At 36.2% G+C, this 27,192-nt stretch overlaps 1 protein-coding gene and 1 pseudogene across 1 annotated transcript; one reads left to right on the forward strand and one right to left on the reverse strand.

The window, feature by feature from the left end:
- Positions 1 to 2,728: 2,728 nt before the first annotated feature.
- On the reverse strand, positions 2,729 to 3,662 carry LOC101340335 (olfactory receptor 2W1-like; annotated as a pseudogene).
- A 126-nt stretch (positions 3,663 to 3,788) lies between these two features.
- On the forward strand, positions 3,789 to 18,714 carry LOC101340593 (olfactory receptor 10C1-like). The gene is given in 3 exon segments (XM_023741389.1): positions 3,789 to 3,815; positions 9,118 to 9,316; positions 17,857 to 18,714. Coding segments are annotated over 3 exon segments (990 nt in total). The 3' UTR covers positions 18,621 to 18,714.
- The last annotated feature ends 8,478 nt before the right edge of the window (positions 18,715 to 27,192 follow it).

Below are 27,192 nucleotides of genomic sequence, written 5' to 3' on the forward strand. Positions count from 1 at the left end.
CTACACTGCCATTTAATAGACAGTTTTTTTTTCTAAAAAAAAATCCACTACTTTCTTTTGCTGGAGGGGTTACTCTATAGGGACATTAGAACATTAGGCCTGAAGCAATCTTGAAGAACAATCATCAGTGAGATATAAAAACTCCAGTGTTCTTAAGGTTGAATAAAATAGCGATTTACAATTGCAGCATCTGCAAGAGAAAGCTAGACAATAAATAAAGAAGACTGAAGAATTGATGCCTTTGAATTATGGTGTTGACTAAGAATACTGAATATACCATGGACTGCCAAAAGAATGAACAAATCTGTCTTGGAAGAAGTACAGCCAGAACGCTCCTTCGCCTTCTTCTCTCAGAAATAAACACAAAATTAATGAGAACAAAAAGCAAAATAATCTCAGATGCATTTGAAAACCAGAATTGCCAAATATTGATTTCTGAAAGTAGTGAAGGTCAAAGAGGGGGGCTTAAGATGAGTATATCCATCACAGCTGCTCTCAGAAATAACAGAAAAAGATCTCTTTGGAGTACAAAGTCAACTGTCTCTTGTTACAACAACAGGAACAGGGAATGAAGGCGGCCAATACAAATTTTCCTGGATCTCTGTATGGCATCTAGGAAAGCAGAACTAGGAATCATGGAGGTAAGCTGCTTTTGAAAGAAGTAGTCTGCTGTTGAAAGATTGGAGAGGAGATTTTGCCTCACAGGCGACTTACAGCAGAAAAGCCCAGTTGGTTGAGATGAAGTAAAGGCCAAAATAGCTCCCATACACATTTAACCTGGGTCATAAGCAATATTTTTGCTGACCTAGAGTAAGGACTTGTCTCCTCTCCAATATGAATCTCCTACAAATAGTTGATCTAGGAAAGAAAAAAACAGAATTCATTAACAGTGAATAATGAAAAGGGAACCAGATTTTTATGATATAAAGGTCTAGTACTATCGGGTCGCTGCGAGTTGGAACCAACTCTACGGCACCTAATAACAACAATTAGGAATATAAGGAGCCCTGGTACAGGGTCACTATGAGTCGGAATCGACTCAACAACAATGAGTTTGGATTTTTTTTTTTTTTTTGGTTTTGTGGCACAATGCTTAAGTGCTTTGTTGCTAACCTAAATCTTAGTGGTTTGAACCCACTAGCTGCTCTGTGGGAGAAAAGACCTGGGGATCTGCTCTAGTAAAGACTTCAGCCTAGGAAACCCTATGGGGCAGTTCTACTCTGTCATATAGGGTGGCTATGACTTAAAGTTGACTCAACAGCACACAACAACAACAACAACTGGAAATACACAAAACACTGAACAATAAAACCAAGATAGTAATAGGAAAATAAATGGTAGATGAGGAACATTCACCACAAAATCATTGCCATACAGGAGGCAAACGTTATTTATTTTTAAAAGGTCAACATTAAAAAGGTGACTGACGCTATGAAACTAGAATATAAAGCACAAATCTGAAAATATATGGCAAAATAGTAAGTGGGATGAACCATGAGCTGGTAGAACTCAGGCTAAAAAGAGAAGGAAAAAATAAAAACTGAAAAAATAAAAGTCAAAATTATAAAAACAAAAGGAGAATAGACTCAGTTGAAATGATGGAAGAAGTAGAATAGTTAAACTTGAGAAAGAAATAACCAAGAAGGAATAGAATCAAAATAGTAAAAGACAAAATATGTTTTAGAACATAAGAAAGAAGACATAGCTCTACAGACTGAAAAATTTTCACTTTGTTTCAGGTAAAAAAAAAAGAAAAAGTACAGAAAGTGGTAAAAACACTAGTACTGTTGCTGGACTTCAAAGATAATCAGTTGGTCAACTGGACAAAATGACCATACGTAAAGACAAAAGTCAGGCTGGTTCCAGACTTCTCTGCAACAATGATGACAATTATAAAGTAAGATGTGTGAGCTAATAATTTTATACTCCAAAATACTCTAATTTAAACAAAAGGAGGACAATAGCAGCAACAATAGAGCAGAAATAATAAGAATAACATTAGCAAGATAATGAAATGTAAAATTAATGTATAGAACTCCATGTACTTTGTGTACATAAACAATAACCTTAAAGACGGTTTCTGGAACTTAACATAAAAAGATTTTCTCTCTTTGATCACAGGAATTGGGTTCTTCTTTGAGTAATTATCTGAAACAGATGAAAATATCTTAGAAAAAAGGTGCGATGTGGTACCTTTACCTTAGATCATTGCTAAGATGACTAATAATTAGAACCCTTGGCATTCTTGGTTAATAACTGGTTTTGCTGCTGTTGTCTTCAAACTGAAGATATCCCTTTGTGGACATATTCCTAAGACTGGGTGGGGCAAACATGTTGTGCCTTAAAATAGAGTACTATAAGAACAGCTTTTCACCTCATTGAATTTATGACAGTGACAGAAAGCACAATGAAAGTCGATGATTAGGGTTAAATTGATCATTTTTAATACAACTTGGTAACAGACATGTATAATCCAAAAGAATCAGTGCATCCATGTAAATTATTTTTAATGCTAGTACTTCAGTTTGTAATTTCATTTTGAGCATGAGTTTTGTACACATGTTTACGTGTATTAATTATTCAATAAATGCATTGAATTTTATTTTATTTTTTATTGCATTTTTTCTGATTATATTCTTTCTCTTAGGTGATGATTACAAAATAAGTTGTCTACATTTAGAAGTTGGAAAAGGCCAATTTTTGCATTGGAAATTGCTGGGGAAAAGAATCAGTGTCCTGTTGTGTCCATGGAATGTTTTTCTTTTCCAATTAGCCTTTTCATGGCCCCCTTGAACTCCTTATTCCTTAGTGTGTAGATAATGGGTTCAAGCTGGAGGTAACAGTGGAATAAAAGATACTGAGAAGTTTACCCTCATCCTGATTTGGACTGTTTCCTGGTTGTATGTACATGTAGATTAGAGTCCCATAGAAGATGGATACCACAATGAGATGGGAGGAACAAGGTCCAAATGCTTTTTGTCTCCCTGTTGCAGATTTGATCTGGAGTACAGCTAGAGCAATGAAGTCATATGAGACCAAAACGCAATCTTAATCATCACAGACATTTCACAAAAAAAGTGGTCTAGGTGGTGGTTCCCACATCGAGGAAGGCTCATGGCAAAGGGTGAAAGGATCATGCAATTAATAGCACCAACTAACCAGGCCATGGCCACCAAGCCCTGGCAGAGCTGTGAGTTCATTATGGTCTTACAGTGCAGAGGCTTGCCGACAGCATTGAACCTGTCATAAGACATCACAGCTAGAAGGATACATTCAACAATGCATAGTGTGACATCAGTGAAAAGTTGAAATGCACAGCCACCAAAGGTTATTCTCTTGTCTTTACCCCAGATATTGACCAACATCTGTGGGACTATATTTGTGGTGTAACAGAGATCCAAGATGGCCAAATTTCTAAGGAAGAAGTACTTGGGAGTTTGGAGATGATCATCTAGGAAAGATAGCAAGATGATGGCCATATTTCCCATCAAGGCAATGGCGTAGAAGAAAAAGACCACTCCAGAGATGATCATCTCCATCTGGGGGTGCCCTGTGAATCCAAGGAGCATAAGTCCATTGAAGTAGCTCTCATTGATCGTTTTTTTTTCTTTCTGTAATAGCAATTCTGAAGATGGAAAAATTAACGTATTAGAAGGCACGGTTGAGTATATTCACAAACTTTAATGCCAGACTAAAATCAAGCACTATATTCAAGGTATGAGTATCATTTTTTATTATCTAACATATAAACATTTTTAATGGTCTATATAATATAAAACATTTAAGCTATGATAGCAAGAGTGATGGATTATTGGGTAACTTTTTTAATAACAAATGATATTCAAATGTGGGTTATAATGGAAAGAATGATTGCTAAAACCTAGAAATCTGTATCTATCACAAGATTTTATAAAAGAGGACTTTGTAAAATCTAATGTCATTAAGTGTCTTCTAATATGACTGGTTCTTTACTGGAAGAATTTCCTCTGCTCCAGTAACATAGCAACTGTTCATACTAAAGGATGCAGAATTGAAATCAGTAACTTCTCATTTGATCCTTTTTATTATAATTTTGTGTATAATTCCGCTAAGGAGCAAAGTCATATTAATATTGATTAAAACAAAGGGGATAGCTTCCAATACTGACTGATCACTAAAGTTTCCTGGAGTTATTTTCAAACATAGAAATTTCTGTGACCTCTCTTGAAAAATTCTGTTTTATTTATTTATTGGTTGATTGTGTGGGAGATAGACATGAGTAACAATTCTTATTATCTTAAATGTCATAGGAAGATAGACAGCAAGTTTGACTTGCTCATCTCATCGTATTATGGTATACATTTACCACAGAACTTAAAAAATATGTATTTACAACCTTGGAGACAAGTTATCTTAGAATGAGGGAAAGCATATAGTATCGCTTAAATCAATATCATTCTCTCCTTCATTACTTAATCTTAGCTAGCACCAACATTCAAACCCAGAGCTTTCTCCTGGGCCCATTCCTTTCACCATAGTGTCAATCTCTTTGTTGAGATAACTTCCCAACCTCTTTCTCAGAAATGCTCTTCTCTTCTAGTTGTATATTTATGATGATAATGAACTCAAAAAGTCTTAAAAACAATCATGAATAAAGAAACTGGATGGCATTTGACATATTTTCCTCTTAACACTGAGGATCCGGTTGCTGGAAGTTGAGAATATAAGGCATCTGTAACAAAAAAATATCACGTCTGGGTTCGTAGGTAGAGCCTAGGTTTAATACCCATCATTCTGCTGGTTTCTTTTCTCCCCCCAATCCAGGATTTTTCAGCCTTAGTAGTATTGACATTTAAGCCAGATAATTTTTTGTTGTGGAGGGCTGTTCTGTACATTATATATGATATTTAGCAGCATCTCTGGTTTCTACCAGTAGCCAGTACCCATGATCAGGTGGCTTTAACACCCCTCCCCAGTTGTGACAGCCAAAATGTTTCCAGAAATTGCCAAAAGTCCCCTATGGGGCAAAATTACCTTAATTAAAAACTACTTCCTTAACCTATGAACAGACTAGACCTAACTACAGTTCTCTTATAATTTCTTACCTGAAATTATTAAATTATCTCCTTTTTAACACCTAACTTATTATTTCTTCTCAGATCCATAAAAGTATCTCTTTTATTGCAAATATTATTTGACCTCTTCTGTATTGTTACTGTCATCATTTATTGTCTCTTAAAGTCTAATTCTCCATAAATTTATTCCTTCCTTGTTTTTACACTGAGTTTGCACTACTCATTTACATCATTCTCTCAGTCTATAAAACTGCTCAGTTCTATAAAATTGCAATCAAAATGCTAAGCCTTTTCAAGCTATGTTATTTTCCTGCTTGTATCCTAGTGATTAGTTCCAGATTTAGATACAGAGAAAGTTGCCAGTATATATTTGTTATTTTAAAAGCGAGTCTGTACAAAATCACCACAAGAAAAGAAAACTACAGACCAAGATCCCTAATGAATAGGGCTGCAAAAATCTTCAGCAAAATACCAGAAAAAAACAAATCCAACAGCATAGTAAAAGAATTATATATCATGACCAAGTGAGATTTGTTCCAAGGATGAAAGTGTAGTTCAACATTAGAAAACAAACCAGTATAATACACCACATTAATAGTGCAAAGGAAAAGAACCACATTGTCATATCAATCGATGCAGAAAAGGCATTTGATAAAATCCAACACCATTTTATGTTAAAAATACTCAACAAGCTAGGAAAAGAAGAGAAATTCCGCAATATGATTAAGGGCATTTATGAAAAACACACATCCAACATTATACTCAAGGGAGAAAAATTGAGACCTTTTTCCCTTAAGATCAGAAACAAGACAAGAATGACCACTCTCATGACTGCTACTCAGTCTTGTACTGGAAGTCCTAGCTAGGGCAATAAATCAAGAGAAAGAAATAAAAATATCCAAGTCACGAAAGAAGAAGGAAAATTATCCATATTTGCAGATGACATGCTCTTATACAGAAAAAATCCCAATGAAACTGCAAGGAAGCATATAGAGCTAATAGAGGAATTAATCAATGTTGCAGGGTACAAGGTCAACACACAAAAATCAGTTGGGCTTCTATACCCCAGCAATGAGTATTTTCAAAAGGAAATTAATAAAACGATTCCATTTACAATGGCATCTAAAAGAATAAAATGTCTAAGAATACATATAACCAGAGATGTGAATTACTTATATAATGAAAATTACAAAACATTACTGAAAGAGATTAAAGAAGACCTAAATAAATGGAAAAACATCCCATACTCATAGATTGGAAGACTTGATACTGTTAATATGTCAATACTACCCAAAGCAATCTATAGATTCAACACAATCCCTATCAAATATGACAAAACATGACATTGAGTATATCATATACCTGAATTTAGAGACCATCTCAAGAATAGATTTGACACAATGAACACTAATTACCAGATGAGTTGTAGGATGACATTAAGGACATACATGAGGAAAGCAAAAGATCATTGAGGAGACAGGAAAGAAAAAAGACCAAAATGGATTTCAGAAGATATGCTGAAACTTGCGTTGAACGTAGAGTAGCTAAGACGAAAGAAAGAAATGATGACGTAAAAGAGCTGAACAGGAGAATTCAAAGGGTGGTTCAAGAAGACAAAGTAAAGTATTATGATGAAATGTACAAAGATCTGGAGTTAGAAAACCAAAAGGGAAAAACATAGTATTTCTCAAGCTGAAAGAACTGAAGAAAAAAATCAAGCATCAATTTGCGATATTGAAGGATTCTATGGGCAAAATATCGAACCAGGCAGGAAGAATCAAAAGAAGACGGAAGGAATACACAGAGTCATTGTGCCAAAAAGAATTAGTCAATGTTCAACCATTTCAGGAGGTAGCATATGATCAAGAACCGATGGTATTAAAGGAAAAACTCCAAGCTGCACTGAAGGCATTGGTGAAGAATAAGGCTTCAGGAATTGACGGAATACCAGTTGAGATGTTTCAACATACAGATACAGTGCTGGAGGTGTTCACTTGTCTATGCCAAGAAATTTGGAAGAGCTACCTGGCCAACCAACTGGAAGAGATCCCTATTTGTGTGCATTCCAAAGAAAGGTGATCCAACAGAATGCAAAAATTATCGAACAGTATCATTATTGTCACACACAAGTAAAATTTTGCTGAAGATAATTAAAAAATGCTTGCAACAGTACATCGACAAGGGACTATCAGAAATTCAAGTTGGATTCAGAAGAGGACGTGGAACCAGGGAAATCATAGCTGATGTCAGATGGATCATGGCTGAAACAGAATACCCAGAAAGATGTTTACCTGTGTTTTATTGACTATGCAAAGGCATTCAATTGTGTGGATCATAACAAATTATAGACAACATTGTGAAGAATGGGAATTCCCAAACACTTAATTGTGCTCATGAGGAAACTGTACATAGATCAAGAGGCAGTCATTTGAACAGAACAAGGAGATACTGCGTGGTGTAAAATCAGGAAAGGGGTGGATCAGGGTTGTATGCTTTCACCATATGTATTCAATCTGTATGCTAAGCAAATATCTGAGAAGCTGGACTATATGAAGAATGCAGCATCAGGATTGGAAGAAGACTCATGAACAACCTGAGATATGCAGACGACACAACCTTGCTTGCTGAGAGTGAAGAGGACTTGAAGCACTTACTGATGAAGATCAAAGATCACAGCCTTCAGTATGGATCACACCTCAACATAAAACAAAAATACTCACAACTGGACTAATAAGCAACGTCATGCTAGACAGAAAAAGATTGAAGCTGTCAAGGATTTCATTTTACTTGGATCCACAATCAACATTCATGGAAGCAGCAGTCAAGAAATTAAAAGACGCATTGCATTGGGCAAATGTGCTGCAAAAGATCTCTTTAAAGTGTTGAAAAGCAAAGATGTCACCTTGAAGACTAAAGTGTGCCTGACCTAAGCCATGGTGTTTTCAACTGCCTCATATACTTGTGAAAGTTGGACAATGAATAAGGAAGATGGAAGAAGAATTGACACCTTTCAATTGTGTTGTTGGCAAAAAATATTGAATATACTGTGGACTGCCAAAAGAAGAGGAAAATCTGTCTTGGAAGAAGTGTAACCTGAATGGTCCTTGGAAGCAAAGATGGCCAGACTAAGTCTCACATACTTTGGGCATGTTAGCAGGAGGCACCAGTCCCTGGAGAAGGACATCATGCTTGGTAAAGTAGAGGGTCAGCGAAAAAGAGGAAAACCCTTAGCAAGATGAACTGACACAGTGGCTGCAATGATGGTCTCAAGCATGACAACGATTGTGAGGATGGCACCGGACCAGGCAGCGTTTTGTTCTGTTGTACACAGGGTCGCTATGAGTCAGAACTAACTCAAAGGCACCTAACAAACAACAACATAAAGAAAAATGAAATCCTGATACATTCTACAACATGACTGAAACATGAAACCTTATGCCTAGTTAAGTATTTCAATTACAAAAGACAAACATTGTATGATCCCACTTATATTAAATATCAAGAAAAGGCAAATATATAGAGACCAAAGTTTATTAGTGGCTATCAGGTGTTGGTTGGGGAGCAAACAGGGAATCAAAAGAAGCATTGAGTATCTGCTACTGGTGGTGGAAAACTTGGTAAGGGATTATAGTAATGGTTGCACAATGTGATTCATGTAGTCGGTGTCACAGAACTCTACATGTAGAAAATGTTGAATTGGAAAATGTTCTGTTGCATATCTTTTTTTTTTAGCCATAATTTAAGAAGTGAAAAAAAAAAGTGAACATGCAATTCTTACTTGTCTCCTTTATTAAACTCTGAAAGAGAAATTTCTCCCGAAAACTCAATTCAAATTACATCCTCAAACATACAATATGGCTTCTCTCACATACACAATTTAAAAAAATATTATCTCAAAGGCAAAGGTGGCCCTAACTTCTAAAACCAATAAATAATGTCTTCTCAATTATCTTAACTGCTTGAGTTTTTGCCATAAAACAATACTGATCAATGTCTCATTTTGGAAATGATTCTACTCTCCTCCAAAGCAGTATAATGAACCTCCATTATAACTTCTTTTGAGCTCATTTTTCTCCTTCACTTTCATCCACTGCACCTTCTCATTTATTTTCCCTTTCCCCTCTATCCATTTCCAAAGTTCTCTAATCAGATATCTGCTTTACTCTCTGTGCCATTGATTTCCTTTATTTTTGTGGTTTCAGTTACTAGGTTTAGATAGATAACCCTGCTGTCTATCTGTACTAGTCCCACTTTTCTATTCTATTTCCAAATATGCAATGTTACCAGTGTGCTCAACATCAACACATAGATTTAAATAATCACTTCACATAAACACATAGGTTTACAACTGATTTCAAACATCATAGTTCAAAAGTGAATTCAACAAATTCACTGACTCTTTTATGTGGTACATATTTTATTTTTATTAGATATATGTCCCCTAAAGTATCTCTTTCTTTATAAATATTTCTTAAAATTCATCGTGAGATAGGTATGTAATCACACACACTTAAGTAAAGAGGAACATCCATTTGCATTTTTAGCATCTCCAATACAAAAGATATGAGCATACAGATTAATGGATGTCCTATGTGCCATTGTGGCACAGTAATTAAGAGCTTGGCTGCTAATCAAAATGTCAGCAGTTCAAATCCACCAACCACTTCTTAGAAACCCTATGGGGTAGTTCCACTCTGTCCTATAGGATCACTATGATTCAGAATTGACTCGTCAGCAACGGGTTACATGTCATTGCAGGAAGAAACATTGGTATAGAAGACAGAAAGTTGGATGCAAATCACTGCATAAACAAACCTCTAATAATATTACCAAAGACAACCTAGTTTCTCTCCACTTATCCTAATTCAGCTAAGTAAACTTTCAGTGTTGATGATACAGCCAAGAATAATTCTGAAGATAAAAGTAATTTTATTTTCTAAAGTAAGAGATGAATGTTCTTCATCATGTCTAAACCAAGCAGCAATGTCCCTAGACTGCTGCCATGTCTGCCTACTTGTCACAGGGAATCTTTGTGTCTGTGGAGGAAAGCTCTTTTGCCTCTCACCTGTCCCAGTTCAGAGGCCCAAATAATAATGCTCTTGTCTCCCTCCTCCTGTGTAAAAGAATTCAACAAGGAGACACATCTGTGATGTAAATCATAACGAATTAGTTTCCCCTTGAGAGCAATGATGAAATTTTTGAGCAATAATGAAATACTTGGGGACTCTGAAAACCTCATAAGCAATTAATGTATATGGATAATTGCCCAGAAACACAGAAACAAAGCAAAGCAAAACAAAACAAAATATTCTCCCTGAAAATAAGTTATCAGTTTTCACAGTCACCTGCTTTCTTCAACTTTGGCTAGAAATTAAAATACTATTACTATTACTCATATTATAAATGATGCTAACATGCATAAAACAAATTATAATGGTCTTAATTGTTATGTGCTTCACTAGTCACAATACACTTTTGTATATAATGTTTTATTGATTCTTAAACCATTCTTGATAAATGTTTTCTTTTTTATATGGTTGAAAATTCAGTGTTATAGAAGTTATGGGACTAGTCCAGTGTGAAAAAGTAATATGTACTACTATAAAAATGATGTGGCGGTGGCATCTGACCTCCTCTAACTTCACAAGGAGGAAGGAGAATTAAAATCAACAGCCCAAGGCTGATTCCTATGAGGTAGAGGTCAAATATACCTCCTCTCTCTAACCTTTTTACCAATTATGACACCAGCAATCCTTTCCACGGCACTCTCTACTTCTCTGCTAGGTTCAATAATTCATTGCAATGGCCACACAAAACTCACAGACAATACTCATGATTATGGAGTTTATTAGAGGAGTAGCAGGTTACAATTCAGGATCAGATATGACTCAGGATATAGTGCTTCAATCAGGACAGCTACTTCTCACTCTCTGCTGCTGGGCCTTGCTCAGGGCCTTCTTGGACAAGTGTTACAATTCTTAGCTCCATGGGCCAACTAGCCCCATGGCAGCTGACTTGTGCCAGTCTCCTGGTTCCTGCCATCTCGCGCTACTATTGCTCTTGCTACTGCTGTACTGCCGTGTCTTCTGTGTTACAACTTCTCATTCTCTCCCTGTCTCCCTTTAAGCTTAGCAGGATGGCAAAACTGACCAATCCTTGTTAGGATTCCATATACCTTATTTGCATGATCCCACCCCCACAAGGGTGCCATGCACCTTATTTGCATTATCAGCAAGCTATCCAATTCCCTTGGTGGGCCACAAGCACTTTATTTGCATAGTCCCATCCAATCATTTGGTGGGAGTTACAAGACCACGGTGGGAAAGGCCATATACAAGTGATTCATTGCTCCACAACTACAGATGAAACACACATTCTACATTTTCTGACTGTATGTCTTGTTTTTTAAGTGAACATATCTTCTTATTAATGATTTAAAGTTTTGAAAGATATTTCACTGACAAAGTTATTTGTGATTTCAGCATTATCTGTTGCTGTCAAGTCAATTCCAACTCATAGTGACCCTATAGGACCGGGTAGAACTGCCCCATAAGGTTTTCAAGGAGTGGCTGGTGGATTTGAACTGCTGACCTTTTGGTTGGCAGTCAAGCTCTTAACCACTGTGCCACCAGGGCTCCATGATTTCAGCATAGAGCAGCATATTTGGCAGTGGATGCCCCTAGTAGCAATCTACCAAATGAATCAGATGAGAGAGAAAGACAATACATATAAAAGCATATAGAAGCATAGTATAGAATTTAGAAATATTGCCTTTTACTTCTATTCATAAAATGTTATACAGTGTAACTTAATATAACTACCACTGCTATTTAATAAACACTTTTTTTTCAATTGATTAGTGTCCTTTACTGGAAATATTACTTTATAGGAAAATAAGAGTATTAGCCCTATGATGATTTTAGAGAACAATCAGCAATGAGAGATAAAAGTTACAGTGTTCTTATGGTTGGATAAAATAACTATTTTTTACTTGCCTCTCTCAGAAATAAACTTAAAATTAATAAATAGAGCAAAAGCAAAATAATCTAAGGTATCTCTGAAAACTGGAACACCAAGTAATGATTTCTGAAAATAGTGAGGGTCGAGAGGACCTTAAGACAGAGTATGTCCATCACTAGTGGACTCAACAATAACAGAAAAAGCCTGTTTCCCTTAAGCAAACGGCAACATCTGAGTATAAAGCAATATATTATTCATAATATATTACACATATTAATATAATCATTGTAATTATAATATTAGAATAATATAATACATTACTATAGTATGTATATATCTATATATATACTATATATTGATCACAATACTTATTATTGATCACAATAATAATAATTAATTATGTGTTAATTAATTAATACATAATATTAATATATCATCTCTTGTTACAGTAACTTGAATGGGGAACGAAGGCTGGCAATATAAATTTTCTTGGATCTCTATGCAGCATCTAGGAAAAGCAGAACTAGGAATCATAAAGGTAAAGTGCTTATGAAGGAAATGTTCTGTTGTTGAAGAAGTGCAGCGAGCGTACAGAGACTTCATTATAGCAGACCTAGAACAGAAAAGCTCAGTTGATTGAAGAAAACTGAAGGCAAAAATAGCTCTCTCATACACATTTAACCTGGGTCATAAACAATATTTTTGCTGGCCTAGAAACAGGATTTGCCTCCTCTCCAACATAAATCTCTTACAAGTAGTTAATGTAGGAAAACAAAAACTGAATTCATTTACAATGAATAATCAAGAGAGAACTAGGCTTTAATAATAATTTAAAAAGTTCTATTATAGGGAATGTACAAAATTCTAAAAATTGAAACCAAGAAAGTGATAGAAAATAGATGGTAGATGAGGAATACTCACCACAAAATTGTTGCCACACGGGAGGTAAGGATCATGACTAAACACGATATCATTATTTTTAAAAAAGCAAACCTTAAAAATATTACTGACACTATGAAACTAGAATACTATAAAGCCATAAGTGCAAAAATCAGAAAATATAAGGTAAAATATCAATTGAGGATGAACCATGAGCTGGTGGAACTCAGCCTAGAAACAGAAGGAAAAATCAAAAGCAGAAAAATAAAAATAAAAATTATAGAAAAAGAAAAGAGAATAGACACAGCTGAAATCATGGAAGGAATGAAGAAGGAAGGATTGTTAAAAATGAGAAAAAGAAATAACCAAGGAAGGAAGTATAGAATCAAAATAGTAAAACGTACAATGTGCCTTACAAGATGTGAACAAAGGTATGGATCAATACCCTGAAAAAATGCTCACTTTGCTTCAGGTTAAAAAAAAAAGAAAAAATTAACACCGAGTGGGAAAAATTCTATTAAAATTACTGGACTTCGAAGATAAAAAATCAATTGGTCAACTGGACAAAATGATTATAAAAGTCAAGCTAGTTCCAGGCTTCTCTGCAACAACGTTCACAAGTGCTTAAATGAATCTGCATGAGTTAATAATTTCATTCCCCAAAGTACTCTCATTTAAATCAAAGAGAATAGGAGCAGCAACAACTCAGCACAAATAATAAGAAAATCAGCAAGATATTGGATGTAAAATTAATCTATAGAAATCCATGGACTTCATATACATAAACAATAACCAGTTATGGAAGACAAGACATTAAAAACAGCCAAAAAAAAAAAAAAAAACACTTCAAATCTGGCAAAAACTTTACAGGAAATGTACAAAATATAAATAATGAAACCTTTAATTAAATTGTTGAAGCAAACAAAAAGAGATTTGAAGAAATGAAAAATTACATTGTATTCTTAGACAAGATGATTGAATACCATAAAAATATCAGTTCCCCTTATTCATGCTCTTAAGTAATTTTGGAACTAATTCTAATCTGCTAATATTTTTATAAGGATTTCTTCATCTACAGTCATGAAAGATTTTATTTTCTTAATGTGTCATTGTAATGTTTTTGTATCTGGCCTCATAAAATGAGTTGGGAAGTATTCCTTCTCTTTCTGTATTTTGAAATAACTTATATGAGATTAGTGTTATTTCCTTTTAAAAAGTTTAATGATATTTATGGATGAAGTGTTGGAGAAGAATATTGAATATACCACAGACTGCCAGAAGAATGAACAAATCCATCTTGGAGGGAGTGCAGCCAGAATGCCCCTTAGAAGTGAGGATGGCGAGATTTCATCTAGCTTAAATTTGGACACACCATCAGGAAAAACCAATGCTAGAAAAGGACATCATGTCTGGTAAAGTAGAGGGTCAGCAAAAATAAGGGAAATCCTCCATAAGATGGATTGACATGATGGCTGCAACAATGCGCTCAAACACACCAAAGATGGTAAGGATGATATAGGACTGGGCAATGTTTCACTCTGTTGTACATAAGGTCACCATGAGACGGAGCTGTCTCATAGCAACTAACAACAACATGGATGAAGTAATCTGGCCATGGAAGTTTCTTTGATGAATTTTGTGAGCATGCTGCCGAGATTCCTCTTCAGGAATGAAGGACTTGCTACCTCAGTACTGAGACTGCTGCCGGCAGATATTTCTCAGCCTGCCTTCTCAAGGATTGCTTTAGTCAAACAGAACCACCTTCACCTGGCAGCTTTCATGCCATGATTGATTGAGGTGGAGGTATAAAACCCCAGCCCTCTTGAACCACCTCAGGAGAGCTCTGAAGGATCATCCCACCTTAAGAACTCTTTGCATGGTCAGCTAAGGCTTCTTCTGATTCTGAATCACAGTTTTATACCTCCCTATCCTGGTGGTGCAGTGGTTAAGAGGTTGGTTGTTAACCAAGGTCAGCAGTTGAAATTCACCAGCTGCAACTTGAAAGCCCTATGGGGCAGTTCTACTCTGTCTTATAGGGTCACTATAAGTAGGAATCGACAGGACGGCAACAAGTTTATGGTTTATTCCCAATCGTGCTTCCTTCCCTTTGAATCATGGATGTTGACCCCAAGAGTACTTTCAAATAAACCTCCAGCACTATATCAGAGTCTGCTTCCTGTAAAATCCAAGGAGAACAAGGATCTTGGATTTCAAATTCCTTTCCTTAATAGATAGAGGGCTATTTAAAAGTTTCTATTTCTTCTTATTTGAGTTTTGGCAGTATGTATTTCTTCTTCTTTTTAATTGTGGCAAATATGTATAGAAGCAAGCATTTGACCTGTGTTTTTTTAAGAGTTTATACATTTTATGTAAGGTGTCAAATTTATTGGCACTAAGGAACCCCTGGGTGGTACAAAGGATTACCATGCTTGACTGCTAACCAAAAAGTGGAGGTTCTATTCCACCCAGAGGTGTCTCAGAAGAAAGGCCTGACAAGTTACTTCTGAAAAGTCAGTCATTGCAAACCCTACAAAGCACTATTCTACTCTGACACACATGGAGTCATTATGAGTTGGAATTGAGTCCATGGCAACTGGTTAACTTATTCATAACATCCTTTTATCACTATTTTAGTGTCTGTAGGACCTCTGGTGGTAGTCCCTCTTTCATTCCTGATATTGGCATTTAAAAAAAAATTGCGAGGATTTTTATCAATTTTGTTAGTCTTTTCTAAAATCCAACTTTTGTTGACTTTCTCTACTGCTTGATTTTTTTTTTTTTATTTCCACTGTTTTAAAAAATTATTATTTTTCTTTTGTTTTCTTCGGGCTTACTTCACTCTTCTTTTTCCAGCTTCAAAAGGTGACAGCTTAGAGCATTTATTGCAAGCTCTTGAAGCTATAAATTTTCTTATAAGCACTGCTTTAGCTGCATACAAGTTTTGGTATGTTGTGTTGGCATTATCACACCATTAACTTGTGATATGTTCTTTAAACAATAGATATTTAGAAATGTTTTGCTTAATTTCCAAATATTTTGGGCTTTCCTAGATATGTTATTATTATTTCTAATTTAATTCTGTTATTGTCAGAGAACTTCTTTGTATGTTTTCTGTCTTTCAGGATTTATTGAGACTTTTATTATGGCTCATGATACGATCAGTTTTTATAGTTTAAAATAGCAAAATTTTAAGATTTTTTTTGTCAATCTCCTGATATACAGCCAGAGTCATGTCTCCAAGATACTCCAGAGAGACAGGAAAGTCCTCTAAGTGGTATTGCAGATAAACATGATAATTGAAATCCTGTTCAATGTATTGCTTCACATGATATCATTTCAGGGCCTTCAAGCAAGTCATGGCTCATCTCACCAAATAAAACGCATAAGGCTATCTGAGGTACAAAGAAAGATTCATTTGGAGAATCATAGTACTTTGATTTATTTCAGATATTCCCAACACCAGAGAATCTGACTTGAACTGACATTTTGGCACATCAGCCTGCAACTAAAAGACAGGAAAGATACTGTAAGTTCTCCAATGTAGCCAGAAGTATCCAGACTAATCCAGAATCCTTGTATTCATCATTGTTAACATGTTTATCTATTACTGCATACGCTTTGTTTCCCCAGGCTTGCCTTAAATAGGTACTTCATTACAGTTAACTATTTTAAATTACAAAAAAAAAACCTACAGAGTATATGTTGGAATGGATATTAATCAAATGGGACATTAGATTAAGCCAAACAGAGATTGAGGCAAGTTTATCAATTTGGGTAGACTTAAGAGAGATTCTCATTAAATGTTCTGGCTCAAACAGCTGGGAGAGGCTAATTTGGTTGATGGAAACCTCAACTGACCAGTGGCTTATATTAAATGAAGTATTAAATAAATCAAGATGCCATGAGTTACTTAGTATATTATAAAGGAAGAAATATGAAAACTTAGGATGATAAATGTTTTGGAGTAAATTTGACCTGTTTGACCCTCTCACTCAAGGGAGAGCCCAGAGGATACTCTTTTCTTTTTTATTGTACTTTATATGAAGGTTTACAGAACAGTTTCTCATTAAACAGTTAGTATACATATTGTTTCATGACAATGGTTAACAACCCCATGACATGACAAAACAGTCTCTTCTCAATCTTGGGTTCTCTATTACCAGTTTTCCTGTCCCCTCGTGCCTTGTAGTCCTTGTCCATGGACTGTTGAACCCAATTAGTCTGGTTTTGTTTTATGGGGCTGTGTAATCTTTGGCTGAACGGTGAACCTCGGGAGTGACTTCATTACTGAGCTAAAAGCGGGTCCGGGGGCCATACTCTCAGGGTTTCTCCAGTCTCTGGCAGGCCAGTAAATCTGGTCTTTTTTTGTGAGTTAGAATTTTGTTCTATACTTTTCTCCAGCTCTGTCCAGAACCCTCTGTTGTGATCCCAGTCAGAGCAGTCAGTGGTGATAGCTGGGCACCATCTAGTTGTACTAGACTCAGTCTAGTGGAGGCTGTGGTAGTTGTGGTCCATTAGTTGTTTGGACTAATCTTTCCCTTATATCTTGTTCTCTTCATTCTCCCTTACTCCCAAAGGTGTGAGACCAGTGGAGTATCTTAGATGGCTGCTCTCAGGCTTTTAAGACCCCAGACACTACTCACCAAGGTAGAATGTAGAACATCTTCTTTATAAACTGTGTTATGCCAATTGTGCTAGATGTTCCCTGAGATGATGGTCCCCATAGCCCTCCACCCAGCAATTCAGTCCCAGAGGATACTCTTTTCACCATGACATCGGTGAGGGAAGCATTAGCATTTTTAAAAGATAAATATTTCCAAAAACCAAACCCTTGTCTTCTAGTCAATTCCGACTCATACTACCCTTTTTGCCAGCCTTCTGAGATATAACCCAGTAATTTATACTCTGCATCTAGACTGCAATATTCTGGGAAACCTGACTAGTGTTGGACTCACTTTTAAACATTTTCTGGCCAACTTGTCTCTCTTGGAGATTGGCTACACTTGCTCTGTTGTACCCAAGATGCTGCAGAGTCTCGTGAGTGAGGCCCGAGGGATCTCTCGGGAGAGTTGTGCCATGCAGATGTTTTTCTTTACATTATTTGGTATCAGTGAATGTTGCCTTTTGGCAGCCATGGCCTTTGACCGCTATATGGCCATATGCTCCCCACTCCACTACGCAACACGAATGAGTCATGGGGTGCGTACCCATTTGGCAATGGTTTCTTGGGGAGTGGGATGCATGGTCAGTCTGGGCCAGACCAGCTATATTTTCTCCTTGGACTTCTGTGGTCCCTGTGAGATAGACCACTTCTTCTGTGACCTCCCACCCATCCTGGCACTTGCTTGTGGGGATACGTCCCATAATGAGGCTGCAGTCTTTGTTGTGACCATAGTTTGCATATCCAGCCCATTTTTACTGATCATTGCTTCCTATGGAAGAATTCTAGCTGCCGTGCTGGTCATGCCATCACCTGAAGGCCGCCATAAAGCTCTTTCCACCTGTTCTTCCCATCTGCTGGTAGTAACACTATTCTATGGCTCAGCATCAGTCACCTACCTGAGGCCCAAAGCTAACCATTCACCAGGAGTGGACAAACTCCTAGCTCTTCTCTATACAGTGGTGACATCCATGCTCAACCCCATCATCTATAGTTTACGGAACAAGGATGTCAAGGCAGCCCTCAGAAGAACTCTGGGCAAGAAAAAAGTTTTGACTCATGCGTAGGTACATGAGGATCATGCAAATCTGCTCTTTGGAAAGGATGCACACACAGCCTAAGAGTAAACAAATAAACTAACAAAATACTGTGCACTCTTTCTACCTGTCTGTAAGGAGCCTCTTTAATAACAGTAATTGTAAATTTTGGAGACATCGCTGCACTCAGAACTAAGTCCTGATTGTTAAATTCTGAAAGGAAGTTGGAAACTGGAAAATGTTTAAAAGTGAGTCCAACACTAGTCAGGTTTCCCAGAATATTGCAGTCTAGATGCAGAGTATAAATTACTGGGTTATATCTCAGAAGGCTGGCAAAATCTCACTCAACACTCTTAGGCATTGTCTCTCCCCTGAAGGGCCCATATGACTTCTGCCTTGGTCACAAGAGGGCATCTTTCCACATATATCTGTCCACATGACTTTTAATTTCCTAATAACTGCATGAAGTGCACTATACCCTTCAATAAAAAAAGATTTCAATAATTAGTTCAACTTTAGTTATTGGTGGAGCCTTAGTGGTGCAGGTGGTTAAGGCTTAGCTGCTAACCAAAATGTCTGCAGTTCAAACCTATACAAGGAAAGGTCATGGAAGCCCCATAGACACATCCAAACTCCCTGAGGGACTGAATTGCTGGGCAGAGGGCTCTGGGGACCATGGTCTCGGGGAATATCTAGCTCAATTGGCATGACACAGCTTATAAAGACAATGCTCTACATTTTACCTTGGTGAGTAGTGTCTGGGGTCTTAAAAGCCTGTGAGCGGCTATCTAAGATACTCCACTGGTCTCATCCCTTCGGGAGCAAGGGAGAATGAAGAGAACAGGATACAAGGAAAAGATTAGTCCAAAGGACTAACTGTGCACAGCTACCAAGGCCTCCACCGGGCTGAGTCCAGTACAGCTAGATGGTGCCCGGCTACCACCACTGACTGCTCTGACCAGGGTCACAACAGAAGGTTCTGGACAGAACTGGAGAAGGATGTAGAGCATAATTCTAACTCACACACACACACCCAAAAAAAAATCCAGATTTACTGGCCTAAAGGAGACTGGAGAAACCTCGAGAGTATGGCCCCCAGACACCATTTTAGCTCAGTGGTGAAGTTACCTCCAAGGTTCACCGTTCAGCCTGGGAGCGGACAGCCCTGTAAAACCAAATGAGAATAACGAGGTACAGGAGTCCAGTGACAAGGGCCAGAAGGCAGAAGGGGACAAGGAAGCTGGTGATAGGGAACACAAGACTGAGTAAGGATATTGTTGATGTGTTGTGAGATTGTTAACCATTGTCATAGGGCAACATTTGTAGTAACTGTTAAATGAGAAACTTTTGTTCTGTAAGCCTTCATCTTAATGAGAATAACAGCACCATTTGAAGAGCGTAGTCAATGTCACTGAACTGTGTATGTAGAAATTTTTGAAATGGTGTATCTTTGGCTATGTATATTTTCACCAAAAAAAAGGTTGAGAATTTAGAGGGTTAATATGTTGTGGGGTTGTTAACCAATGTCATAAAACAACATGTGTACTACTGTTTCATGAGAAACTATTTGTTCTGTAAGCCTTCACCTGAAGTACAATAAAATATAAAAAAATAATAATAATAATAAAATAACTGAATTGCAATATAAAAAAAAAAAAATGTCTGCAGTTCAAATCCACCAGTCGTTCCTTGAAAACCCTATGGGGCAGTTGTACTCTGTCTTTTAGGGTTGCTGTGAGTCGTGATTGACTCCACAGCAATGGAACAGGTTAATTATTGGTATATCATGTAGAGGCAATGATGTCTTTTTGTGAGTGTGGAAATAATAAATGTAAACACGCAAAAAAAAAAGGAAACTCATACGTTTCAGAAGCATTTGTTGTGGAACATTAAAGCAAAAATATGGAAAATTTTAATCAAGAGTTCTTATGCTGAAAGTGTTTTAAAAAGAAAGATAAATAATATTAATATTCAAGGATTGAAGAAGAAAACTGAACTGAAATAATTACATAAATTAGTTTCAACATTTTATGTAATTAAAAAAATATTACGTATGTACAAATGAATCCCAACTCAATATTTCTGGAGATCATCCAAAGACTTGCTCTTAAGAGAAATGAATATGGTTACTAGACAGTTTAGTAGCTCAAGGCACCTATAAGGATTCCCTGGATGGTACAAATGGCTAACACATTCAGTTTCTAACTGAAAGGATGGAGGTTCAAGTCCACTCAGAGGCACATTGGAAGAAAGTCCTGGTGATCTACTTTGGAAAAATCAGCCATAGAAAACTTCTTGGAGCATAGTTCTACTCTGACACACATGGGGTCAACATGAGTTGGAATCGACCTGACGGCAACTGATTAGGTACCTATAAAGGCATTGCCTTGGATTTGAACATCTGATTCTCAGGGAGATACTGTGTTAACCCTTGATCTGTGAAGTATTACTAACAACATATACAATAGTTATAATGCGACAAAGAGTGCGGTACTGTGACTGCGAGCATGATTTAACTTAAGGTTATCCCAAAAGAAAGCAATTCAATCTTCTCTCAGAGTGCGATATTTCTAGTTAGAATATTTCTATCAGGCAATAGTAGTGAGGTCACTAATGATTAAGGCATTATAATGGCTAATATTTCTACCTTGCTACAAACTGTTCAATTCATTCATTTAAAAATAATAGTTTTTGGTTCTATTTACATGCATGTATAATATTAACAGTGGAAACAACTTAAACATATAAAAATGACTAGTTAACAATTATGCTACAGTTATAGGCAAGAATTATATGAAGGCATTAAAGATGATAATGTCTTTTTTTATTAATCTAGAAAGACATGAATGATTTATTAAGTATTAAAGCAAGTTAAAAACTAGTTTGTAGAGTATGAATTATTTTTATTTTTATAAGAACTTCATAAATAATTTTGAAAGGCTCAAAATGAGTCGTTAACAGTAATTTCTCTATGCAGTCATGTTATCAGTGACTTCTTATCTCTGTTTCTAAGTTTTCTGCAGATAATGCAGTGGTTAAGCATTCGCCTGCTAACCAAAATGTTGACAGTTCAAATCCACCACCTGCTCCCTGGAAACTCTATGGAGCAGTTCTACTCTGTCCTATAGGGTCGCTATGAGTTGGAATCGACTTGATGGCAATGAGTTTTTTGGTTTATGTGTTATACAAATAGTAAAATATTTAATTGTGGATGTTTTTTCCTTAAAACAAATATAATACATATTTCAGAGACTATTTATAAAATACATAAAGTATTAAGATTAAAGTTTAATTTGTTTATATTTGTATCCAAGTAACATCCATTGCAAATATTTGATTTATTTTAGCCATTTTCTTTCTGCTAACCACGTTTACAATTATTTCTCATAATAGATTTTTACCAAAACATATAGTCTTTTGAAAACAGTTGAACATAAAAACACCCAAAATGCACATTTTAGAATATTTTAATGTTTAATGTTTTACATATCTATATTTTCATTTATTAACTTACCCTTAATGTTTTCTATACTAAATATTCCTGAATTATTAGTGATAGTTAGAAATTCTTTACTAACTTTGATCCTCATACTCTGTGTTGTTTGGTTTCCAAGAGCCTTTGGTGCACATTTTTCTCAGAACTGACTGTAACAGCAATGATGATGATTACCATTTATTTCATAGTCTTAAAGTACCAACTCTAAGTTATTTATTAATTACTAAGGGAAAAAATTAAAGAATTTGACACCCTGAAGACACCTTCTTAACAAAGTGATCACAGTTAATATACTGATGTCATATATCCACTGAGAAGGACAGAACATCACTTCTGTGGTATTCTTGCCACAAATGTATAACATCAAACTTATAATGAGAAAACATTAGACAAATCCAAATAAAGAGATATTCTACAAAACAACTGACCAGTATTCTTCAAAAGTGTTGACTTATGAAGACATCATGCACATAAATCTTTGCCAAAATAGACCACATTTTAGGTCAAAAAGGAAGTCTCAATAAATTTAAGAAGAGTGAATTCATTCAAAATATTTTCTCTGACCACAACGGAATGAAGCCAGAAATCAATAACAACAACAACATAAACCCTCTAAAATACACAAACTTACGGAAATTAAACAACACATTATTAAACTACCAATGGGTCACAGAAGAATCAAAAGAGAAATCACACATCTCTTAAAGTCAAATGAAAAGAAAAGCACACATACCAAAACTTATGGGATGCAATGAAGGCAGTATTCAAAGAGAAACTTATAGCAATAAATACCTACATAAAAAAAGAAGATCTCAAACAAACAGCCTAACTCTGCAACTTGAGGAACTAGAAAGAGAAGAGCAAACTAAGCCAAAACCTACCCAAAGAAAAGAAACAGTAAAGATCAGGGCAGAAATAAATGAAATCAAAAACAGAAAAATAATAGAATCAAAAAAACAGAAGTTGATTCCTTGAAAAGATCAATACAATTGAAAAATCTATAGAAATTCTGATAAAGAAAAAAGATGCAAATAACCAAAATAAGAAATGAAAGAGGAGACGTTACAATTGATCCAATAGAAATAAAGAGAATTATGACAAAATATTATGAACAACTGTATGGCAACAACTGGATAATCTAGACAAAATGGAAAAATTCTTAGAAGCACACAACCTACACAAACGGACTCAAGAGGAAATAGAAAATCTCAACAGATCCATAACAAGTGAAGAGAATGAATCAGTGATCAAAAACTTCCCAACAACATCAACAAAAGTCCTAGACCATATGGCTTCACTGGGGAATTCTACCAAACATTTAGAGAACAATTAACACCAATCCTGTTTAAAACTCTTCTAAAAGAGAAGGGAGGACTACTTCCTAATTCATTCTATGAAGCAAATATAACCCAAATAACAAAACCAGAGAAAGACACCCTCAAAAAAGAAAACTACAGGCCAATATCCCTTATGAAGATGCAAGCATCCTCATCAAAATACTAGGGAACAGAATCCATCCTTGTGCCCTGCAATTTTGCTAAATTCTGTTAGCCATGGAAACTTTTTTGTGGATTCTTTGGGATTTTCTATATATATATAATCATATGACCCATCAATAGAGATAATTTTGCTGCTTTTCCAACATGGATACCTTTTACTTCTTTTTCTTGTCTTATTGTTCTAGCTAGGACTTCAACTACAATATTCAATAGAAGTGGTGAGAGCAGACACCCTTGTCTTATTCCTAATTTTAAGGTCAATAAACAAAAATCTGTTGAGTTTCTATACACCAGTAATGAGAAATCTTAAAGGGAAATTAAGGAAGTGAATCCATTTATAAAATCATCTAAGAAAATAAAATACCTAAGAATAATTTTAATCAGCAATGTGAAAGACTTATACAATGAAAATTATAAGACACAGCTAAAAGAGATTAAAGAAGAAATAAACAAATGGAAAGATGTTTTGTGTTCATGGATTGGAAGACTTAATTTTGTTAAGATGTCAATACTACTCAAAGAGATCTATAGATTCAATACAATTCTTCTCAAAATTTCAACAGCTTTCTTTAAAGAAATGGAAAAACCAATCCTCAATTTTATACGGACTAGCATGAGGTCCCGGTAAGCTAAAGCAATGTTTAAAGAGAGAAACAAAGTCGAGGACACATACTTCCTGATTTTAAAACATATTAAACAGTTACAGTAGTAATTAAAACAGCTGTATACTGGTAGAACAATAGACACATAGACCACATAGAATTGAGAGTCCAGAAATAAACCCACACATCTATGGTCAACTGATTTTTGACAAGGGTGCTGCATACATTTGATAGCGAAAGAAACTCTTTTCAATTAATGGTGTTGGAAAAACTGGATTTCAACATGCAGAAAAATGAAACAGGAAACATGCCACACACAATACACAAAAATAAATTCAAAATGGATTGAAGACCTAAATGTGAAAACTAAAACCCATAAAGTTTTAGAAGGAATTGCAGGAGCAAAGCTGTCAGATCTAGCTTTTAACAATAGATTAATATAATAACGAAACCATAGATTTTAAACTAAATAAATGAGATCTAATAAAAATTAAAAACATTTGTTCATCAAAAGATTTTAACAAAAATAAATAAATAAAAGTCAATCTAACAACTGTAAGAATACCTTTGGAAACCATATAACCAATAAGAATCTAATAACCAAGGTATGTATAAAACTGACAATAACAAAAAGATAAATAACCCAATCATTAAATGGGCAAGGGACTTGAATAGACATTTCACAAAAGAGGATGTTCAAATGTTCACCAAACACAGGAAAAGATGCTCAGCCCATTAGCCATCAGAGAGATGCAAGTCAAAACAATAATGGAATACCATTTCATTCCCACTTGGATAGTGTCATGGATTGAATTGTTGTGGGGATATATGCCATTTAAACATGGCTGCACTATTGACAACTGCAGCCCCCACAGGCCTCTATGCTACACAGCATGTTGAGACCTGGCTCCAACATGTCGAGACTTATCCGGATGTGTTTTCCCAAACCTATTGTCCCTTTACTGATAAACTTGTTTACCTGAATTCCTTCTCCCTTGCCCACTCCCGAAGCCCATTTGTTGTGTTAATTGCTTTATCCCTTGTGTATTGACTATGAAATAAACTCCTGGGACTGAAGTGGGGGTCGACTCCTCAGAGTGACCCTCCTGGCCCCACTTCTCTGTAAGAGTTGTGTAGTTGGTTACTGTCTTCACCGTCCCGATTACCGTCGCCGCAGCAACAAATTGTGTCCCCAAAAAATATGTGTATCAGTTTGGCTAGGCCATGATTCCCAGTATTGTGTGATTGTCCACAATTTTGTCATCTGAAGTGATTTTCCTATGTGTTGTAAATCCTATCTCTATGACGTTGATGAGCTAGGATTGCTGTTGTTTTTATTGTTAGGTGCTGTCAAGTTGATTTCGACTCACAGAGACCCTGTGTACAACAGAACGAAACACTACCCAGTTCTGTGCCATCCTCACAATCTTTGCTATGCTTGAGCCCATTGTTGCAACCACTGTGTCAGTTCATCTCATTGAGGGTTTTCCTCTTTTTCACTGATCCTCCACTTTACCAAGCACGCTGTCCTTCTTCAGGGACTGATCCTTCCTGATAACATGTCCAAAGTATGTGAGATGTAGTCTTGCCATCCTTGTTTCTAAGGCCCATTCTGATTGCACTTCTTTAAAGACAGATTTGTTCATTCTTTTGTCAGTCCATGGTATATTCAATATTCTTTGCCAACATTATAATTCAAAGGTGTCAATTCTTCTTTGGTCCTCCTTATTCATCAACCAGCTTTCACATGCATATGAGGCAATTGAAAACACCATGGCTTGGGACAAGCGCACCTTAGTCTTCAAGATGACATCTTTGCTTTTCAGAACATTTGAGAGGTCTTTTGCAGTAGATTGGCCCAGTGCAATGCGTCTTTTGATTTCCTGACTCCTGCTTCCATGGGCATTGATTGTGGATCCAAGTAACATGAAATCCTTTACTATCTTTTCTCCATTTATCTTGATGTTGCTTACTGGTCCCATTATGAGGATTTTTGTTTTCTTTATGTTGAGGTGTAATCCATACTGAAGGCTTTAATCTTTGATCTTCATCGGTAAGTGCTTCAACTCCTCTTCACTTTCAGCAAGCAAGATTGCATCATCTGCATAACGCAGATTGTTTATGAGTCTTCCTCCAATCCTGATGCCCTGTTCTTCTTCATATAGTCCAGCTTCTCAAATTATTTGCTCAGTATACAGATTGAATAGGTATGGTGAAAGGGTACAGCCCTGAGGCACACCTTCCCTGACTTTAAACCATGCAGTATCCCCTTGTTCTGTCCAAACGACTGCCTCTTGATCTATGTATAGGTTCCTCATGAGCACAATTAAGTATTCTGGAATTTCCATTCTTCGCAATGCAAATCTGTAATTTGTTATGATCCACACAATCCAATGCCTTTGTATAGTCAATAAAACACAGGCAAACATCTTTCTGGTAGTCTCTGCTTTCAGCCAGGATCCATCTGACATCAGCAAAGATATCCCCCATCCCATGTCCTCTTCTATATCCAGCCTGCGTGTCTGACAATTCTCTATCGATGTACTGCTGCTGCAGCCGCTTTTGAATGAGCTTCAGAAAAATTTTAATGATATTGTTCGATAATTTCCACATTCTGTTGGATCACCTTTCTTGGAAATAGGCATAAATATGGATCACTTCCAGTCAGTTGTCATAGACGAGTGAGCACCTCCAGTGCTGCATCCGTTTGTTGAAACATCTCAATTGGTATTCTGTCCATTCCTGGAGTTCGCCAGTGCCTTCAGTGCAGCTTAGACTTCTTCCTTCAGTACCATCGGTTCCTGATCATATGCTACCTCCTGAAATGGTTGAAAGTAGACTAATTCTTCTTGGTATAGTGACTCTGTGTATTCCTTCCATCTGCTTTTGATGCTTCCTGCTTCGTTTAATATTTTCCCCATAGAATCCTTCAGTGTTGCAACTCCAGGCTTGAATTTTTTCTTCGGTTCTTTCAGCTCGAGAAATGCTGAGCGAGTTCTTCCCTT

This window comes from Trichechus manatus, unplaced genomic scaffold (assembly GCF_000243295.1).
Source record: "Trichechus manatus latirostris isolate Lorelei unplaced genomic scaffold, TriManLat1.0 scaffold00180, whole genome shotgun sequence".
NCBI lineage: Eukaryota > Metazoa > Chordata > Mammalia > Sirenia > Trichechidae > Trichechus > Trichechus manatus.